Source organism: Procambarus clarkii, chromosome 88 (genome assembly GCF_040958095.1).
Source record: "Procambarus clarkii isolate CNS0578487 chromosome 88, FALCON_Pclarkii_2.0, whole genome shotgun sequence".
Taxonomy (NCBI): Eukaryota; Metazoa; Arthropoda; class Malacostraca; order Decapoda; family Cambaridae; genus Procambarus; species Procambarus clarkii.
This window is the reverse complement of record NC_091237.1, coordinates 1,613,430-1,636,273: the sequence shown is the minus strand read 5'-3', so window position 1 is coordinate 1,636,273 and position 22,844 is coordinate 1,613,430. Positions and strand designations below refer to the sequence as shown.

Here is a 22,844-nt window from a genome sequence, read left to right as displayed (position 1 = left end):
CTGTATTGTGCATGATGTTTCCCCGGTGCCTGCGTGCACAGGTGGGTGTCCTTGTCTGTGCGTGTGGGTGGTGTGGGTATTGTTCTTGCCCCTGCGTGGCTTGTTTTCTTGTATGTTTTGTGCTATGCACTTGGTGTGTGTGTGTTGTGTTTTATGTTATTTATGTGATATTTATTTGTGACTTTCTGTTTGTGTGTGTGTGTGTGTGGGTGTGTACCTCCAGTGCCCGTTTCGGGGTTTTCTCATTGTGCCTTAATTTGTTTCTTGGTTCTTGTATGTTTCGTTTGCATCCGTGTTTTCACACTTTGCTATGTTTGTCCTGTATGTATGTATGATTTGTTTTCTATTGTCTGGTTTATATATTGTGTATTTCTTTTATAAAAATCTAATTTTGTATATGTATGCGTGTCTGGTGTATTCTGTGTATGGTTGTTGTGTCTTTCCATGTCCGTAATGCGTCCGTTTGTTGTATGTCCATTATTATGTTTAATTTTGTATTCGGTCTTATGTCTCTGGAGTTTCTAGGGTCTTGTACTGCAATGTTCTTTTATGCCTGTGTTTCTACTTATGTTTTGTTGTTCTGTTCTTGTTCTTCTGTTCATGTCTTCTATATTGTGCTATACTTTGTATATTTCTTTTATAAAAATAAAAAAAAAATTACTGTGTTACTGATTTAGACTTTGTAAGTCACAATGTAACGTAACATGGAAAAATCATAGACTCGATATTATATTTTAAAACTGGCATGTTCATTATCTCTGAATACAAGCCATTTATCAAGTTTTATTTCAAGGCTCGCTCTAACATCCAAAATAGTTGAAGCAGGTATTTACACCCGCCTCGTTTTCATATCTGCCAACCCAGGTTTTTTTTTTTATTTTTATAAATTACACAAATACAAGAACACACAAAACAACGCAAACCTGTACACATCAAGTACACCAATGAAGGAACAGTACACAGGAATAAACAGTCTGTACACTAAACAATAACAGTAACCGCAAAACAAACACAAGCGCTGAACAAAATAAAAACGCATTGAAGCAATGGGCTAAACAGTACAGGGAAATAAGTGCTAAAACAGTACATGGAAACAATAGGCTAAACAGTTCATATCTACATAGCAACACAGAACATGGCAAAGAAAATTACATGAAAAATAAAGAAAACAATAAAGTACATAACAATTAAACACACCTGTAACCAATAACATAAAACATGCACAGACGTGGATATAGAATCACGTGCACAAAACCACGCCTACCACACACACAGAAGAACAAAGGAGCACAGGACCATACACGCGCTACCCAGGAAAATGACACTAAATGAGAAGAAATTATGTACACACACACTAAACACACCCTAAACAAGACAAACACACTCATACCACCCACACCACCACGGCACACCACACTGCACCCAAGCACGCAAAATAATGGGTTACAGGCCAAAGCGAAACACGGCCACAAAAAGAACAGTAGAAAACAGTACAGCAGAAAACCCAGGCCCACGCAGGAGCCAAAACCCCCCTCAAAACCACACACCCACACGCATACGGACACAACCGGCACCCGGAGGTACGGAAACACACCACACACACACAGGAGCAGCAGCATCCCAAGGGGGGAGACACACAATCACACGCAACCCCCGCCAAGGACACCCAAAGAAGCGGAAAGGGAGCGCGTAGCAAAACAAACCCCGAAACCCCCCAACCCCTCTAAACCCCCATCGACACCCCAATCCCACCCAAGACGAGAACATCACCTACCCACCAAGGCACCCGCCGACCCAAAGGCAACCCCACGAACATAGGCATCTGTGAACCACCGACCAAACTCCTCCGGAAAAGCGCGCTGCAACCACCACCAGGTAAACCGCATGCGCCCCCGTAAAAACCCTAAAATTCGGGCAACCCCAAAACCCTCCCGCCTCCCAGCCCACACACAAAACACATAATCAGCAACCAAAACACATAATGTATTACGCACCCGCAGCGGATAAGCCGGAAAATACAAAAACAAAAACTGCAAAACATCACCCCGACAACCCGGACCACAAAACACCTCCAGGACATCCCGAAACCAGTCCACCAACCCCTGTAACCGGACACAAAAATAAAATACATGCACCTGCGATTCACTTAAACCACAATGAACACACACAATGAACACATTCATTCATTCGCACCGTAATGAGTGTAGATTTAGTTTTTCACATTTCATATCGTGTGTATCGATTAGTTTAAACCAAGGTGACCCTCTAGTCCACGCACTAATAGTTGGCGTTAGGAGGAAAGGTTTTTGTGAAATGTGAACCACACAATCCTGGAAGACAGATAAGTTGGGGAGACGTGATAACTACTTACAAATTCTATTATTTTTTGTATGATTTCACCATACACCTCATAGTCTCTCTCTTTCTCACACTAGGCAATAAACCTTCTTTCAATCATTTCTCGACTAAAATAGCACTCCGAAACATCAGTGCTCATCTTTATTCTCACGGTCACAGTCTTAGTCAACATTATTTACGTTTCACTACTGCGTGGACATCTCGGGATAATTTTTTTTTTCTTTTTGAGATATATACAAGAGTTGTTACATTCGTGTACAGCCACTAGTACGCGTAGCGTTTCGGGCAGGTCCCTGGAATACGATCCCCGCCGCGAAGAATCGTTTTTTCATCCAAGTACACATTTTACTGTTGCGTTAAACAGAGGCTACAGTTAAGGAATTGCGCCCAGTAAATCCTCCCCTGCCAGGATACGAACCCATGACATAGCGCTCGCGGAACGCCAGGCGAGTGTCTTACCACTACACCACGGAGACTGTAACTGAGAAATAACTAAACTGTCTTTACCCATCCTACAGATTTCATGCTGTCAGTTTTCTCATATTCTTATTCAAATAAAGTTTACTTACTGTTTCCACCAGCATTGCCTCACACTACATAAATATATTAATAAACTTTCAAATTCTTTACAACTGCAGTTCAGTTCAGTTCAATCATAATGCAATGCTAATCTTCAGTTCACTGAACTCTGTGATAATGAACAAGCGAATTTTTAAAAAAAATTACAAAATAATAATGTCAAGACTAAAAACTACTCTACCTAGTTAGCTTGAAAGTGTAAACTCTACTTTAAAAAAATAATGTAGACTAGTTTACGATGGACTGATGCTACTCTTAAGTGTTTAATAAAAAAATTAAAATTATATATATAAGTGTTTACGCCTTTTATCTACTTATCGACTGATGAAAGACATACAAGACCACAGCCTGATATGTGCCCCTCTCCTGCTTACCCACATACATATTGCTTTAAAACACAACAGTAAATTCTGACGTACCACGCTGAGTGAGTGAGTGAGTGAGTGAGTGAGTGAGTGAGTGAGTGAGTGAGTGAGTGAGTGAGTGAGTGAGTGAGTGAGTGAGTGAGTGAGTGAGTGAGTGAGTGAGTGAGTGAGTGAGTGTGTGTGAGAGTGTGTGAGAGTGTGTGAGAGTGTGTGAGAGTGTGAGAGAGTGTGAGAGAGTGTGAGAGAGTGTGAGAGAGTGTGAGAGAGTGTGAGAGAGTGTGAGAGAGTGTGAGAGAGTGTGAGAGAGTGTGAGAGAGTGTGTGAGAGTGTGTGAGAGTGTGTGAGAGTGTGTGAGAGTGTGTGAGAGTGTGTGAGAGTGTGTGAGAGTGTGTGAGAGTGTGTGAGAGTGTGTGAGAGTGTGTGAGAGTGTGTGAGAGTGTGTGAGAGTGTGTGAGAGTGTGTGAGAGTGTGTGAGAGTGTGAGAGTGTGAGAGTGTGTGAGTGTGTGAGTGTGTGAGAGTGTGAGAGTGTGAGAGTGTGAGAGTGTGAGAGAGTGAGAGAGAAAAAGAGAGAGAGAGAGACAACTGCTGTTACGAGTTAAAGGGTTTTTGCACATAACAACCGGTCCGGGAAGGGTGTAGCGGTGGTTGATGGTATGGACTGTATAGGGGGTGGGAGGGGAGTTGGAGTGGACACTCATTAGTGGAAACACAACTACCCGCAAGTGAGTTCCACCTGCGCTGCCGTTGAGTGAGGACGTGTCGCTTGACCGCTCCGGCAGTTTGGGGCAGTTGCCATTTTCGCCAGCAGGGGGTGTGGGGGTGTCTACCCTCCCTGCTGTTCCTGGTGGTGGGGGCGTGGCGTGTTTTGCGATGGGCGGCCCTATTCCCGCTGTTGTGCGGTTAAACTCCATCGGATTGGAGTTTACTGGCCGTGCTGGTTACCCGCTGCTGGACGTGGTATTGAGTGACATGCTTCGAGTCCCAGGTCAGGACATATATGGTGTTGAGCTGGTCACTGCTCACCGTGTCATCATAAAGTTTGTGGGTGAGGCGGTGTACCGTGCTTTTCTGCGGAGGTACGAGGGACGTACTTTGCAGCTGCAGGAAGGCTCCGGGTCTGTGACCATTTCGGACCGTAGTGGTGCTGTGACGTATGTCAGTGTTCATGGCGCCCCCATGGAGTTTCCTGAGACTCTCCTCCGGCGATTCTTCCAGAGGTACGGCTGAGAAAGCGCGCATCCTTTGAGAAAGGATGCACGCTGCCATGGTTTCCTGCAGCCGTCTGGTGGTGTGCCCGTGGCCGCTGGTGCCCCTGTGGTGGTGCCCACTGTTCGGCCCCCTACTGTGGAGGACCTGGAGGCCTGGGTTGCCGAGTTCCTGCTGTCTGAGAAGCCGGAGGACTTTTCTGATGAGCGGGTTCCAGGTGTATGGGATGGGTGGGGGTTACTCGCGTCCGGAGGGACACCATATGGGTTCCCTGTCTGCAAGTGTTTGTTGCCGGGGTTCCGCTTCACATGGCGCCCCCGGTGGTGGGTCAAGTCTCTTGGGGAAGGTGGCTGATTTGGGAGGCGTTTAATGTGCGGTATCCCCATTCCCGGGCACATAAGTAAGCTGATTTTACTTTGATATGTATGTTATCCTTCTGCATTGCTCGCATGTCTTTTTATTCTTAGCTTGTTGTGTGCTGTGAGATTTTCTTGTTTTGTTTCATGATGTCCTTTATGTTGTGTTTTGTTCTCGGTCCTTCAGGCCGATGCGTATTTGTTGTTGTGAGTAGTGTAAAGTACGACTACGGCGACGCGCACCAGCTGCCCCAGGTGGCACTCTTGAGTGCCATCTGAGCAGGTGAGGCGCGACGTCGTAGTCGCAGCGCGTCGTCGTCGTCACACAGGGTTATGGGGGATTTCCGGGGAAGTTTTGGTGTGTTTCGGACGCGTGTGAGGGTGTTGTGTTTGGGTATGTGGTCCGGAAAGAGGGGAGGTCATGTTGTTGGGTGCCAGGTGGCGCGCGACGTCGTAGTCACAGCGCGTCGTCGTCGTCACACAGGGTTTTTGGGGAATTTCCCGGAAGTTTGGCGCGTGTCGGAGGCAGCCCTGAGTGGCGGGTGAGCAGGTGTACCGCATCGCTCTAGACACAAAGGGAATTTCTGGGAAGACGTATGAAAATACAAGGATAAGAGTATAATATGAGGAAGGAGATTGTCATAGACTTAATGATAATAGTTTGATGATCGTGAGTAGAGGATGTTTGGGGAGGGGGGAGGGAGAGGAGAACCCCCATACCTGAAAGGAAGGCCGGGGAGGTCCATTAGCTTCCCCCCTACAGGAAGTCGCACGTGTTGAGGGGTGAGAGAGCGAGAGGGCACTCTCCTGCAGAAGTGGAGGCCATTTTGTCTAAAAGGTTTTCGTTGTCTTCAGAGTGTTGGTGTTAGTCCCACGACGACTCCCCTTACACTGTGGATTCCGGTAAGGAGGCGCGAGGTACTTACGACAGACCCACACCTGTCAGCCATCAATCACTTCTCATTTGTCCCGGGGCATTTCACTCCCCTCACACACAAACGCCGCCGCCAGTTCCCTGCGAGACTTCATCCGCTACACACGCGTCATACAGCTCCATGTCATGGAAAGGCGAAGCTCTACAGCATGCATGAAATGCGGAGTGTTTTATATTCCATCACCGAATCAACTGTGTCGACTGCAATGCGCTAGCTGTGAAAAACCGCCCCTAGGACATTACGACATCAAATGCAAGCGATGTCAGCAGATTTTCTGTGATAACCGTGAGTGTTATTCATATTTAATATTCCACAGTTCATTTTATGGCATCCACAAGTGAAATATCGCGTGTAAACTACTATAGTGTGAGAATATTAACTCATTCGGTCTATTACATTCCACACAGTTAAATATGTTCTTTCCAATTTCAGTTTACAAAACCGTGAAGTGTCCATATTGCTCACCCGCCCCGCGAGGAGGTCATCGTCGGAATGAAACTTCACATAAACGTAGGTAGCATATAAAAATATACTTCTCGTATCTGTATTTCATCCACTTGCAAGCGAACACACATGCATAATAATAAACATATTTTTCCCCATTCACCCGTGCTGAATATCATTTGTTCCATTTCAGGTTATAATCCATACCTCAATCGACGGAGTGAACAGAGCGACGTCATCGAGCCTATACCCCATTCCTCACACACTGAGCTAAGGAGTGCTCATCTCACTCGCGGCCACCCCCCGCCCCTTCATCAAGGTCAGCCACCCCGACAGATGGGGGGCTACGAGAACGTATCGCCCCCTGTTAACACGATGTTACGAATTCATACCCACTCACCTGCTCAACCCCTTCACCAGGACATAAGTAAGTTATTATTACTGTCTGATTTCAGTCTATTTCCTAAACATATTTATCCACACTAGTCTGTTCCCATACCTCATAATATATACGCTTTCATTCTTTCTAGAGATATATATATGGTTCATTCTTTCTAGAGATAATATGTTTTCTTTTTTTTACAGACGACACACCGCTGTGCATAGATTTGGCATCCAGCGACAGCTGCAGCAGCAGTGAGAGTGACACAGCAGGGCGGGCAGTAGCCACTTCCGGCTCTCACAGGGAGGGGAGGAGGACTCGTTCACCCGCCCACTCAACCCCCCGTTCCTCCCTCAGCCCCATACCCCAATCAAACAGCGACAGCTATGACAGCAGCAGCAGCATCAGCAGCAGCAGCCGCAGTGGTGAGAATCGTACCATTTTCATCTCGAACAGTGACTCAGACGACAGCTCAGCAGACCCTGACCTTGACCCGCCAGCGTCTGTCAATTCTGACTTGTTAGTACCGTCTGGCGTAGTAGCTGAGCCAGCGGTCTCACCCATTCATCTCGGAGGGGGAGGGTTATCACCACCCCCCACCCCTCCCAGCCCCATCCCATTACCCCCGCCACCTCTTTCCCCCTCTCCTCCACCTGCCCTAGAAATTCAACCTCAGCTGCTGGATCGAATTGATAACTATAACGGCAGCTATGTCCGGCTTTCATTCTCCATACCAGAACATGTTAACACCTCACCAGGACTCTATCTGAGAACATACAGGGATTTTTTCATTAATGAGATACGCGCCCTCTTCTCCCCACAACACCCATTCCTCCTAATTTACCCAGACATCACTCTAATTGTGCGAAATTTAAATGTACAACAAGACGGTGAGGATAATCTATTGGATCCTATAAATAACGATGGCTTTCCCATACGAGGTGAGGGGCAGAGAATTACTCTAGAGGAAGTAGAAACTCTTATGATTTTTGGGCTGATGAATTGACAGAGAAAATATCGCAGTATCTGGAAGCGAAGGAAGGGTCCAATGTCTTGGTTGAGCGGCTCACCGGGTTTTACATTAACTGTGGTCAGATTGAACATCCGATAAGATTAGGTTCGCATGTAGACTATCCTGAAGGCTTGCGTGGAAAGCAGTTGGTTTTCAATCCAGAGGGAGAGGCAGATATTTGCCTTATGCAGTGTGTTGCAGCTTATAAATGTTTAGCTAAGGGGATGCGACTAGGTAATATTCGCGCTAGATCTGTGAATGCTAGTTGGTGTCTCAGACACATGAAATGGCCAGCAGATGTCAATTCTGCAGTGACGTTTGAGGATATTCACAAGGTAGAGAAAATGAATAAAGTCAGTATATTCATCTATTCGCTAGAAAGAGATGAAAATGCTAGACGACAACAACGACACTACATTACACTAGCTAGGAAAGGAAGAGGAGGATATACAGATGTCATACCATTGCTGATGTTGGAAGCTCAACACTTAGTATTAATTAAGAATTTTAACCGATATGTACGTAATATGAGCAGCAATCCAGAGCACATCCCAAGTCATCACAGCTTCTGTCATTGTTGTTTGATATCACTCCCAGCAGATAGCATGCAGAGTCATGAAAGTACATGCAAAGTACATCAGACTCTCAAATTCTACCCACCAGAGAGGAAGATTACTTTTCGTAACTATGGACGGGGTTATGGTCCTAGTCACATGTGCTTTTATGACTTTGAGTGCATGCTAGACCGCTCGAACCCTAAGGGAATGATAGAAACACGTCACAATGCAGTGGCGTATGCGTACATCATCATTGACAGACAGAAGAATATTGTTGAGAAAGATACTTATTTGGGTAAAGATGCGGTCAATCACTTTGTAACCACGCTAGAAGCGTCATGGGCACGAATCAAGAAGGGGCTAGTATCCTATGAACTTCACATGTCCCAGCAACAGCAGGCACTATTTGAGACAAAAACAACCTGTGAGCTCTGTGATGAACCTTTTAACGGAGATGTAATCAAAGTCCGGCATCACGACCACACAGTAAGATTCCACAATTATCAAGCAGCGTACTGTGATAGATGTAATTTGCAGTGTGTAAATTCATACAAGTTCCTATACACTTTCTCCCACAACGCTTCCTATGATTTAGGAGTAATCCTAAACGAGATGAGAGATAGACCAGGGAGTGAAATAGATATATTAGCCAAGGATGGATTTAAATTTATGAAAGTTGATGTGAACAACTTAAGATTTTTGGATAGTTTAGCCCTTCTCAACGGCTCGCTAGGAAGAATAGCCAAGGATCATATTGATAGTGGGAAACCTACCACATTCACTTTGACTATGTTAAAAGGGGTAAATAAAGCAGCCATCTCAAAACTGCTGAAGGGTAAACAATCATTCTGCTATGATTATTTATCCTCTATGTCTGTGTTAGATGAACCACAACTCCCTTCTCGTGATAAGTTTTACAATACACTAAAAGACGAAGAGTTGTCAGAAACAGATTATAAACAAGCCTTAGAAATTTTTGATTTGGCTAAATGTCGCAACATAGGGGAGTATCTGCTCCTTTACCTCAAAGTGGACACAGGATTACTAGCCGATGTGTTCACAGTCTGGCGAGATACCATGCTTGCTCTCTACAAATTAGACATTTCACACTACATTTCTTTACCCTCATTTGCTTGGGATGCATTCTTGCTTAAATCGAAAGTTCAACTTGATGTTGTGTCAGACCCAATGTTATATGATTTACTTCGTCGGAATCTCCGAGGTGGGTTCACCAGTGTGACGAGACAGTACACGAATGTGGAGAACAGGCACACAGGCTTAGATCTAGGGGAAGATAGTAGCTACATCATCTACTTAGACTTTAATAGTCTTTACGGGGCGTGTATGACTGAACTACTCCCTCGTGGTGGGATCCGGAAACTGACACACAATGAGCGTGACGTACTGCTGGAGCAAGGTTTGGAGAATTTTCCATGTGACGGGTCCAAGGGATATTGGGTGTTGTGTGATACACTGCAGGTCCGACCGGATGTAGCTAGGTATACAGATGAACTGCCCCTAGTTCTTTCACATACTTGCATTACCGAGGAACACATTTCACCCTACAGTAAGAATATTCTTACAGAAGAAAGTCGTGGTCTGCCTAAAAACAACACTAAATTAATTGCTTCTCATCTTCCTCAGAAAGACTACCTCGTTAGTCTGGACTTGTTACAGTTGCTCATGCGCATTGGATTAGAAGTATCTAAAGTTCACGACATCTACGAATTCGAGCAGGAGAGTTACCTTAAAGACTTCATTGAAACCAATGTTCGTGAACGTGCCAGTACCAAATGCGCGATAAAAAAAAAAGGCTTTCAAACTCGTATCAAACTCTATATATGGAAAGAGTCTCACAGATGTATCTAAATATGGGAACAAACACTATTTGGTCACAGATCGTAGTCATTTCCTGAAACATGCTCGAAACCCATTCTTCAAGCGGAGTCTTTTGTTAAGTAAGGATCGTGTGATATGTACTATCAAGCAGAAGTCTCTCCTAGTCAACACTCCTACGTATCTGGGCTATCATATACTTCAAATTGCTAAGAGGCGACTCTATGAGTTCTGGTATGATGTTGTCAAACCTGCGTATGGGGATAAAGCGAGTCTGTTATATACAGACACAGACTCTTTCATCATTAAACTGGACTGTCAGGATGTGTTTGAAGAGTTGAATAAGTCTCCTCTCTTCGACTGTATGGATTTTAGCAATTTTAATGACACGCATCCATCCTACTCTAAAGCGCGAGAAGGTGAACTAGGATTGCTCAAGTCTGAAATAGGCTCTAAGATTATTAACCAGTTAATTGCTCTCAGACCTAAAACATATTCGTTCACCACACATGATGGGGAGCACACGTGTAAGTGTAAGGGTGTACCTTACCATCTACAAGAGAAACTCTCACATGACTCATTTCAACACACTCTTGAAACAAACACTTCAATCAGGTATGTGTCGAGATCTATACGCAACGTGTAAGGAAAGATTTGTACATGTCGCAGTACCTGCAGAGGATTGTCAGCATTTGACGATAAACGCTACATTTTAAGCCCCACACAGTCCCTAGCGTATGGTCATCCTGATATTCCCAATAACAATGATGATGAGATGGATGTAGAAGTGAGAGAGGAGGAGGAGGTGATGGAAGAAGAAGTGTTTATGGAGGAGGAGGAGGAAGTAGAGCAAGCACAGAGACTCTACCCAATATTCCATCCCTGGAGCAAACGCGATGCTACAGCTCAGAAACTATTCAACCCTCGCTAGATTTTATGTTGTACAATTGTTAGGTAGTATTAAGATGGATGCCCCATATGACTAGAACTTTGTATACTAAATGAATAGGATGTTTAATATTATCGTTTGTGAACTGTAAGAACTATGATTAGTTTTAAAATAGGCTGTTTAATATTATTGTTTGTGAACTGTAAGAACTATGCTGTTTAATATCATTGTTTGTGAACTGTAAGAATTATGTTTAGTTTTAAAAAAATGTTGTTGCTGTACATAAAATATGTGAATAAACACCTGTAAATGACTATGTTTGTATAAATACCACCTCAGTTCCTTAGTTTTTAGCAGTCTTAACGAAGCATTAATCATGGACAGTTCCTATGATATAATCCATGCGGAACATCTAGATATTTTCAGAGAACCATCTCGTGTTATTATTGCTGGTTATTCAAACAGCGGAAAATCCTACTTGTGCAGTAAACTTGTAAGGAAGTATCAACACAAGTTCTCCTCAATAATCATATGCGGAGGAGGTTACTCTGAATTATGATCAGATCCACAAATTAAAGGGAAGCTGATCGAGCATTCAACCATTATTGATCCTGTGGAAGAGCGAGTAGATAATGACTCGCATATCTTAGTAATCTACGATGACCTTTTTACAGAGTCTGCGAATTCAAAAATCGTATCAGACATGTTTACTAGGGGCAGACATTTCACGGTTTCCGTCATATTGATTACACAAAATATATTTTTTCCTGGTAAATGTTCTAGGAATATTAGTTTAAATGCTTCTCATTTCATATTGGTTAAATCACGAGATCTGTCACAAATTGAAACACTCGGACGACAAATATTTGGGAAAGTGGATTCAAAGAAATTTGTAGAGTTATATAAGCAAGTTATTAGCCAGCCCTATGGCTATTTGCTAGTAGATCTGGGCTCGAACACTCCATCTACGATAACATTACGCGGTAATATTGTTCACGAACAGCCCTATGAGATAGTTTACCAATGGTGAGCAAGAAAGATGTACTGGAACGAGTATATAACGACCCCTCATCTAGCGGAGGGCTTGGAGGGGTACAGAGATTGTATAAGGCCGCCAAATTAATTAACTCTAGTATAACTCTAGCCGATGTAAAGGACTATCTGAAAAGCTCTGACTCCTATACGTTGCATTATTTACATCCACATAAATTCCCTCGGCGTCGGGTGTTAAGCCCTAAACCACGACTATTTCAAGCTATAGACTTGGCCGAGATGAGTTTATTGGACAAACATAATGATGGAGTGAAATATTTACTCGTATGTGTAGATATTTTCTCCAGGTACGCCCAAGTAGTACCCTTACGCGCTAAGGATGGGAAAAGCACCACTAATGCTCTAGCTTTAATTCTAGATTCACCTCATTCTCAGGGTGTGCGCAAAATTAATTCTGATCGAGGTGGAGAATTTTATAACGCCACTATGAAAAAAATGCTGGCAGCAAGGAAAGTACAGTTATATAGTGTATTTTCTCAGGAGACTAAAGCTTCAATCGCTGAGCGGTTCATACGTACTTTAAAAGGTAAACTTTACAAGTTTATGACGGCGCGCAACACTTTAAAATACATGCAGGCTCTACCAGATATTGTGAAAACATATAATTTAACTCCACACAGAGGATTGAAGGGGAAGACACCTACGGAGGTGCACGCTCTATCCTCGCCCAGCGAACACGCCAAACAATTTGATTTAATGTATAAAAGCCCGAGCAAATCAAAGAGAGCTGTCATTCCTCGATTGAGTGTTGGTGATACAGTACGCATCACTCTATCTGATCGCATTTCCAAGTTTAAGAAAGGGTTTAAGCAGCAGAACACCCGAGAGATCTTTACAGTTACACGTATTGATCGGTGACAACACATCCCTTTATACTTTCTAAAAGATCTGAATGGGGAAGAAATTGATGGTGGCTTCTATAAACAAGAATTAACACCAACACATTTGCCTCAAACCTTTAATATTGAGAAGGTATTGGGACAACGCAGAGTCTCTGGCAAACTCCAGTATAAAGTTCGGTACGCAGGTTATGATCGATCATTCGATCAATGGATTGATGCTGCTGAGATATTACATTTATAATGAAGAAGCCCTTAGTTTATAAATACAAGGAATTGATCCAACTATTATCAAAACTTCAGTATTCCTCGAGAAAGCAGTTGATTGAAAAATTGAAGAAACCACATATAAATTGTTTATCAGAAACTTTTAATAACTTTAAAAAAAAAAAATTGCCCATGCCTGACAAGGTCGTTAAAAAGTTGAAAAAATATAAATTGCTTATTCGGTCACTAGCCTGTAAGAAACCTTCTGTGTCAACTAAGAAACAGATATTAACCAGCAAACGAGGAGGCAGTATTTTATCCATTATTTTACCGATTGCGGCTAGTTTAATTACACGGTTGTTCAGTAAGTAAAATGAAAGCCTTTTATCTCGTACCGCGTAAAATTGTGGACAACCGGAAAGCTGCACACAGCCCTGCCTACCCCCCTGTGAAAGCTGTTGCTCGTCATCTTACTGTCAAACCGCCTCCTCCTCCTCAGTTGCATACCAACCCTTCCATAAAACATTTAATAGATTTGAAGTTGAAAGTGAGAGATCACGAATATGCGAGATCCTTGCTAAACCATTATGATGCCACCGGAATCGTTCGTTGGGATCTGAATGGAAATGTATTGGCTCCAGTATCTGGCATACATATAATTAATGACATTATACATAAAATGACTGTGCTTAAATCTGTTTTTTTACCGGATAAACTCCCCATTGCTCAACTGTTTTTCACACTAACATCTACATCGCGAGATTTATTCCGTAATACTACGGCAAGCAGTCAAGTGTATGAACCTCCGTCTGTTAAGAGAAAGGCAACTGTCAAGATTGATCCTCACAGTAAAAGGAAAGCTTCTTGGATTGTATATTAGCAGGTGAGTGTATATAAATGAGCGTGTAATGTGTAGATGGCTTTACTAGACAAAAAGCGGTCTAAGGAGATAGAGCGATGGACACTCACGTGATATACGCCACCAGCGTATCAGATACGCATTTATTCCCCAATAACATCCCCGCATCTTTCCAAAATCGATTGTTTAACCAGCTAGAATTAGATCCCAGGAGGAGTTATGAAATGTGTCTACAAAAATTACTCCTCCCCACTTCACATTACGTTATTAAGCGTGATAATCCCGAGGCATATATACGTGTAGGCGTTACGTATGAGAAAGTGAGCGAGGGGAAATACATGCATTCAAAGCATTTATTATCATCTGATGTTTTAGTCGGAACTATAAAAGAAATTAATACCACGATTAATACAGAAATAGAGGCCATATTTTCAAGTAATGCTAAACTGAGTTTTTTAGGAAAGTCATTAAAACAATTTTCAGCTAAATATGGAACGCATTTTATTAAATATGATTCTTCCTCCAATCGAAACAAGTTCACTACTGTGATTAGTGATGAGAATATTAGCTCTGCAACGGGGCATAAAAACATCAGTAGAGTTACATTATCATTTGGAACCGCTTTTGGGAAAGTGTTGGGCGTAGTTCCAGAAATAGAATATGACATATTCGCAAAACGTCAGTATGCCTCGAGTGTAGTTAACAAATGTCTATTCCCGCCAATGCCTAGAGGAAGGAGTTGATATTCTGTGTGTTTATTGCGATAGAATCTCTTCTACTAGATATGGAAACCAGTCTGTAAATATTTTGGATGTAATCTCCCTAAATGGAAGTGATAACAGCAACAATAAAAAACTATATGTGCGTCTTAACACTAACATGATAGATAGCGTCAGCATCACTATTAGGGATCAAGATGGTAACCCCATACATTTCGATGAACGTGGGTGCAACATAGCAGTCTTGCATGTACGCCCCGTTGCAGGAGGTATATAACACCAATGCTTTCCCGACACTCCTCATTCGTCTGTAACAAGCGGAGAAATGCGTGTCCACTTTATTCCCCCCTCTGTTGAGGAATTATACATTCTGTTAACCCCTCCTAGAGGTGGAGGGACTGATGATATACGGATTTTCAACAGCAGTAGACGTTATACGCGTGGAGGAGGAATATTTTCCTTTTTAAGCGGGATAGCGCGTCGAGCAGCGCCCTTTATCATGAGGACTCTGGCCCCGGCCGCGCTTAGCTTGGGGCAGAACGTACTAGACGATATTAATAATGACAAACAAACTTTCAAACAATCTCTTAAGAAACGCGGAATTGAAACATTGAAAGGAGTGGGGAAGCAAATGATAGGCGGAAGAGTGCAGAAAAAGAATAAACAAACAAACAAATTAGTAAACATCAAACGTTTTACTAAAGCGAAATATAATGATGTGTTGTCATAACTTCTTCTCACTCGGCTGGTGTTGTCTAAAGCGCGAACATGGCCGGATATAACGCTCTGGGCCTCCAGGTGCCATTAGAACATTATACCGCTGCTGTTAGTGAAGCCTTTCCTAAAGTATTTTCCCCTCGATTGGTAGAATCAACAATTGCCAGCAGACAAACGGTGGATGTATTACCTGTGAATTCTGGGGTCAATAATAAGTTTACAGACACTTATCTGGAATTCATCATCAAGGGAGTGAATGGTCAACTGGTGGATTTATCATCTATAGCTTTGGAGTTGACTATTGATCTAACCGAAGAAGATGGAATAACGCCTTTAGGAGATGCTAAAAACGCATCGTTGGTGAATGGATTATCGCAAACTCTATTCAAATCCGCTATTGTGTATTTAAACGAAACAGTAGTTGAAACCAGCTCATTATTCTCATTCTGGTCATACGTAAAGTTATTATCTACGATTTCTGGGTGTAAGGCTAACCGCTATGATAAACTGTCACAGTTTTTTAACCGAGTTGATCTTGGTAAAATTGAAGCTGGTTATTTCACTAATGCCTCGGCTAGTGAGAAGCAACGGATGACTGATATGAAAACGAGTGGTGTGAATACTTGTTTTAAACTAATGCTGGATGTCACATCCGTTAGTGAATACGTTTTGGATAATGTGGACATCAGGGTGAGGCTCGAACTTCAACCTGATAAGTGGCTTATACTCAGCGATAATGAACATGCTAATTTTAAATATAATATCAAGTCTACACGTCTATGGGTGGATCGGGTATTGCCATACCCTGAAGGATTAGTAGCAGTTAATAAAGCCATGGTGCAGAACAACTCTCCTATTACGTATACTTTTAATAAAACTTTATACAAAACGTATATATTGGGCACAGGTCAACGCTCTATTACAATGGACCAGCCGTGGGGGACTGTTATACCAGAACATTTATATATGATCATCCTTGATATGGAGGCTGTGTCTGGTGCATATAATCGCAACCCGCTTTATTTGGAAAACTGCGAGCTTAGTAAAGTATTAATATCCCAGAATAGCACTAATATTGTCAATATTGGGTGTGACTTCCCTCATAACTGCGCCAAGTTGTATTACACAGCATTACAAGCCTTAGGCTTCGATAAAGACAATATATTATCTTATGACACATATGTGAATGGCGGAACCATACTGGCCTTTAATTTACAACCCGAGGATATCGATGACACCATCCCGATTGAAAAAAGTGGTAATCTGAGGATCGCTTTGGAATTTAAACGCGGAGTAGCTAGAAATAAAGTCATACTAGTTTACGGCTCTACAACAGGTGTGATCAGCATTAACGCGGATCGTCGCGTTATTTGCGATACGCGAGGATAAAATACTAATATGAATTGTTTGGAAATAAATGAGGCTATCAGAAGTAATTTAGGTGCTAAGGTAAACTATCTAGGATGTTTCCTAGCTGATGACGTACGGAAAATACTGACAAAAATACATAAAAAAAGACCTGTGGTGTTCATAATGAACACTCTGGACTCGGGTTCTCGTAATAAAATGGGTCATTGGATAACATTCTATGTAAATAAGGATGAAGGTAGAAGTGAGATAGTTATACTAGACAGCTATGCCAATCCTGCTATGCCAATTGATATGGAGGCTGTGTTGATATGGAAATATTCAAGATATTTCGAAGAGTTTATGTCTTACTTCCAAGACTATACCCTATATATTATGAAGAAAAGGATTCAATCCTTGAATAGTTACTTCTGTGGGAATTACGCCGTTTATTTTGCATATCATTTTTGCAGACTAGGCTTAGAGGCCGCCCTGCTTCACTTTGATGAAGCGTTTAAATATGGTCAATTTCGCAAGAATGATGAAAAAGTGTTGAAATTCAATTACGCTCAGATGAAAATGCCTGTGTGTAGGCAAACATTCTGCTTAAACGGTAGTGATGCTGAGTGTGAAACGCTGTGTGACGAAGTTGGCTAGGATGTTACTGCGGTGAGTAATACTTTATGTAGGATTGAATGATGAACATAATAATGACTGTATTTATGTTTACAACATTGACAACAACGAAACTTATAACCTTTTTCCCTTTCTACAGATTGACTGATTGACTAGCGTGTCGGGAAGGACGATGGACTGAATGAAAGCCTTTCTACATCTGTCTGCTAGCTAAACCACCAAGAAGAAGTCTTATTATTATTATTATTATTATTATTATTATTATTATTATTATCGTTGTAAATCGCTTAAGTGTTTAATAAAGAAATAAATTTATATAATGTGTTTACTTTTCCCTCGTTATTGCTCTCACCATGTTGATCACGTTGCGATATAGCTTACACATACTAAAAGAGAATGCACGGAACAATGGTTGATGGTATGGGAGCGGGTGGGGATGAGGGGTGTGAGTGATTGATTGATGGCTGACAGGTGTGGGTCTGTCTGTCTGTCGGCAGGAGTAAGTACCTCGCCCCCTCCTTACCGGAATCCACAGTGTATGGGAAGTCGTCGTGGGACGAACATCTCCACTCTGGACAACGAAAACCTTTTAGACAAAATGGTCCTCCAGCTCCGCTGGAGAGTGCTCTCTCACCCCTCAACACTTGCAACTTCCTGTAGGGGTGAAGCTAATGGACCTCCCAGCCTTCCTCTCAGCTATGGGGTTCTCCTCTCCCTCCCCCCTCACCCCTCCCCAAACAACATATCCAATATGCCGGTTCCCCTCTCTTCCTCTACTCACGATCATCAAACTAATATTAACCTCACTCAGGATTAAGTCTACGCTAAACACATATACATATTCATTTCACTCCTTCCTCTTACTCCACCACTTACTCTCACACAACAAGATCTCCAATCTTTCCTGACCACTTACCTTAACCCCTGAGGACTAGACCCGCGCGCTCCAATTACCTCCGACACGCGCCATAACTTCCGGGAAATTCCCATAACCCGCGAGGACTAGAGGGACGCGCGCCACCTGTCAGACACCTGTCCTTTCTTACAACAACCCAACTCTTTCTTAACCAGAACACACAGAAAGCTCCCCAAAAACCACGAGGACTGGAGCGACGCGATCCACTTTCCTCCAACACCTGTCATAACATCCCGGAAATTCCCCCGGAAAAAACTTGAGGACTACAACCGCGCGCGTGGCACCTGTCGGCTGGCACTCACCTGAAGGGGAGTGCCACCTGGCAGGTGCCGCGCGCGCGGTTGTAGTCCTCAACTTCACTACTAGGTGTGTGTGTGAGAGAGAGAGAGGAGGTGCCAGGTGTGTGTGAGAGAGAGAGAGAGGAGGTGCCAGGTGTGTGAGAGAAAGAGACAGAGGAGGTGCCAGGTGTGTGAGAGAGAGAGAGGTGCCAGGCGTGAGAGAGAGAGAGAGGAGGTGCCAGGTGTGTGAGAGAGAGAGAGGTGCCAGGCGTGAGAGAGAGAGAGAGAGAGAGAGAGAGAGAGAGAGAGAGAGAGAGAGAGAGAGAGAGAGAGAGAGAGAGAGAGAGAGAGAGAGAGAGAGAGAGAGAGAGAGGAGGTGCCAGGTGTGTGAGGGAGAGAGAGGTGCCAGGCGTGAGAGAGAGAGAGGAGGTGCCAGGTGTGTGAGAGAGAGAGAGGTGCCAGGTGTGTGAGAGAGAGAGAGAGGTGCCAGGCGTGAGAGAGAGAGAGAGAGAGAGAGAGAGAGAGAGAGAGAGAGAGAGAGAGAGAGAGAGAGAGAGAGAGAGAGAGAGAGAGAGGAGGTGCCAGGTGTGTGAGGGAGAGAGAGGTGCCAGGCGTGAGAGAGAGAGAGGAGGTGCCAGGTGTGTGAGGGAGAGAGAAGTGCCAGGCGTGAGGGAGAGAGAGAGGAGGTGCCAGGTGTGTGTGAGAGAGAGAGAGGTGCCAGGTGTGTGAGAGAGAGAGAGGTGCCAGGTGTGTGAAAGAGAGAGAGGTGCCAGGTGTGAGAGAGAGAGAGAGGTGCCAGGTGTGAGAGAGAGAGAGAGGTGCCAGGCGTGAGGGAGAGAGAGAGGAGGTGCCAGGTGTGTGAGAGAGAGAGAGAGGTGCCAGGTGTGAGAGAGAGAGAGAGGTGCCAGGTGTGAGAGAGAGAGAGAGGTGCCAGGTGTGAGAGAGAGATAGGTGCCAGGTGTGAGAGAGGGGACGCCAGCGAGGCGACAGATCTGACCTCTGGAGTCAGCCTCAACCTGCTGATGGAGAATAACAACTGTGACGTGGGTGTGACGTGTTCATGACGTCATCTCTGCTACTGATCATGGAACGATCAATATGATTGGTTCCCGCTCTTTTGCTGAAACGCCATTGGTCAATTGTAACCCCTTGTGTTTGTGCCCACGAGGAGCCCTGCTTCTCTTGCAAGGACATTCACGTGAGGAAGCCCGTACATAAAGGACGTGTCCTGTTCTGTCTATCGGCCAATAGACTGAACACCGTCCATTCCTCACCGTCAAGTTAAACTCAGCACCTTTTAGATATACCTACGCTCGCTCGGAATCGCGATCATGACTATATAGTTTAGAAGCCTAGTGACAAAGCACCACAGGAAACAGACTGGTATCAGGTAACCCCTGGTGACTAGTGGAGATCCTTGTGAGTGACCTAGAGTGAACTAAGGAGTGCCGCTGCCTAAGTAACCTGTGTGTGACTTTACCACAGTGTACCGCATGGTACCGTATAACCTGCAGCCGCCAGCCGCCACTCTGTCCCGAGCGTGTAGCAAGCCGCCGCCCTCACTGTACTACGTGACGTCACCACCTTACTCACCGCTAGTGCCAACAAGTGTGTGTGTGTGTCTGTCTGTTAAACATACAGCGCGCCCTCCTGCGAGTACCCTCCGTGTCAAGTACGGTTTGTGGGAAAGCCTGTCGCCGAGCGAACCGGCTGTCAGGCCACCTACGAGTTCTTGCATAAATGTGCCTCAGTAAGTGAGTGAATAAGAGAGGTAGCCTGTCTGTAAGTACAAGATCTTGTCATTGTTATATTGTGTCTGTCTGTGTTGATCTGAGGGATCAACCACAGTTCTCACCTTCTTATACCTGACACAGGTATAGGTGGAGACCTAGACACCCTACGGTGTATGAGTGTTATCTGTGTGGTATCACGATATTACACTCGTCTGTGAATGTGAGCTTCACATACACCACACATTTAGTATTGTGTGATTATTATTGTGCATGTTATTGCCTGTCCCATTGACAGTGTAGTTGTGTTTATTGCATATCATCATTACCGAGTATCCGGTTGGAACTCTTGTGATCCCTTTGCATACCGGCAGTTAGGTTGCCGTGTTAATGATTGGCTGTCAACTGTGTTAAGTTAGGTGTTTCTCCACGAGTGGATCCGAGTCGTTTAACCAGACGTCAAGAGTCTCGCTAATATAACCATAGCTTTGCTGACGCCAATCTAAAGTAAATCAAGCTCCCTGTGTATTAGTGGTTAAGTTAGTAAATAAACTATTGTTAAGCTTTATGCGGTGTTTCCGTTGAACCACTTCTGAATACTGCCAATATTACTCCAGCCTTCTGCTCTGGGTGTCTTCAACACCGAGTTGCCTATATTCACTAAACTATAAATGTGATGAGGACCCTAGGAGTCCCTTAAAGTGTTACATCATTGAGGAGATTCCAACGATCAACGTGGAGCAGGACCAGGTGAGGCTAGTCTGAGAAGAGACCCTCAAGGACTCTAACTCGACCTTGCTCCCAGGCCCTGTACGGTTGCTCTCATTTTCTCTGCTAATTCCGACAGCTTCGTGAAGCGTCTGCCACATGTACATTGGCGACGTACTGCAGTCGGAAAAGCCGAATAGAAAACCCCCAGGTTTCATGTGGGTTTTAGTTGGTACCTTGTAGACGCCATGATGTGCATGCTCCAGCAACGCCAGTCCCGTGGGTGGAGCTGGCTGGCGTGGACATGTTGTGGAGTTAAGTCTGTAGTATTTGTTTATTGTTTAGTAACAGCTGATTTCCTGGTTAGACCATTATGTGCTGACCCATCTATCTATTTAAGTTTTAAAATAGTGATCAGTGCTCATATAATGATATTGTATTCTGGTGCATTAATATTTCTGGCTGCCTGTATTTCCATTTATATGTTTGTATGTCTTTGTTACCCTTACTTTAAGTATATTGCTTTGTTGAGTAAACAGTTGAGTTATTTACCCAAGATACTTATAGTAGGCAAGGCCGTGTTATTATATATTGTTTTACAACTGCAAGCAGAGGAACCATACCCAGAGGTCAAGGGTCATAACAAAATGAGGGCCTATGTCCGGGATCATTAATTCCCATAATTTAATGTACTAAATAGTGGTACTCACCTAATTGTGCTTGCAGGCGTTGAGCTTTGTCTCTTTGGTCCCGCCTCTAAACTGGTGTACAGGTTCCTGAGCCTATTGGGGTCTATCATATCTACACTTGAAACTGTGTATGGAGTCAGCCTCCACCACATTGCTTCCTAATGCATTCCACCTGTTAACTACTCTGACACTGAAAAAGTTCCTTCTAACGTCTCTGTGGCTCTTGTGGGTAATAAATTTCCACCTGTGTCCCCATGTTCATTGCATGTCATGGCACCTTCATGGTGTGGTTATGGCACCATCATGGTGTGGTTATGGCACCTTCATGGTGTGGTTATGGCACCATCATGGTGTGGTTATGGCACCATCATGGTGTGGTTATGGCACCATCATGGTGTGGTTATGGCACCATCATGGTGTGGTTATGGCACCTTCATCGTGTGGTTATGGCACCATCATGGTTTGGTTATGGCACCTTCATGGTGTGGTTATGGCACCATCATGGTGTGGTTATGGCACCATCATGGTGTGGTTATGGCACCATCATGGTGTGGTTATGGCACCATCATGGTGTGGTTATGGCACCATCATGGTGTGGTTATGGCACCATCATGGTGTGGTTATGGCACCATCATGGTGTGGTTGTGGCACCATCATGGTGTGGTTATGGCACCATCATGGTGTGGTTATGGCACCATCATGGTGTGGTTGTGGCACCTTCATGGTGTGGTTATGGCACCATCAAATACGCTCATGGCTGTACACACGCGCGTGTGTGTGTGTGTACTCGCCTATTTGTGCTTGCAGAATCGAGCATTGACTCTTGGATCCCGCCTTTCCAGCTATCGGTTGTTTACAGCAATGACTCCTGTCCCATTTCCCTATCATACCTAGTTTTAAAAGTATGAATAGTATTTGCTTCAACAACCTGTTCCCCAAGTGCATGCCATGTTTCCACTACTCTCACGCTAAAAGAAAACTTTCTAACATCTCTGTGACTCATCTGAGTTTCCAGTTTCCACCCATGTCCCCTCGTTCTGTTATTGTTACGTGTGAACATTTCATCTATTTCCACTTTGTCAATTCCGCTGAGTATTTTATATGTCCCTATCATATCTCCTCTCTCCCTTCTTTTCTCTAGTATCGTAAGGTTCAGTTCCTTCAGACGCTCTTCATATCCCATCCCTCGTAACTCTGGGACAAGCCTCGTCGCAAACCTCTGAACC

General features: G+C 43.9%; 1 protein-coding gene across 2 annotated transcripts; it reads left to right on the top strand.

The window, feature by feature from the left end:
• Positions 1 to 5,673: 5,673 nt before the first annotated feature.
• Positions 5,674 to 11,188, top strand: LOC138358969 (uncharacterized). Of its 2 annotated transcripts, none has more exons than XM_069317461.1 (4): positions 5,674 to 6,085; positions 6,233 to 6,310; positions 6,438 to 6,671; positions 6,830 to 11,188. In XM_069317461.1, exon 4 carries the CDS (start codon positions 7,824 to 7,826, stop codon positions 10,062 to 10,064), a length of 2,241 nt encoding a protein of 746 aa, XP_069173562.1. In that variant the 5' UTR covers positions 5,674 to 6,085; positions 6,233 to 6,310; positions 6,438 to 6,671; positions 6,830 to 7,823; the 3' UTR covers positions 10,065 to 11,188. The 2 variants fall into 2 exon arrangements, with proteins under 2 accessions (XP_069173562.1, XP_069173563.1); XM_069317462.1 differs by having other exon boundaries at positions 6,830 to 8,009.
• Positions 11,189 to 22,844: the final 11,656 nt, after the last annotated feature.

Coding starts and splice junctions, on each gene's coding strand:
- LOC138358969 (XM_069317461.1), top strand. CDS start 7,824: ATGCAGTGTGTTGCAGCTTATAAATGTTTAGCTAAGGGGATGCGACTA.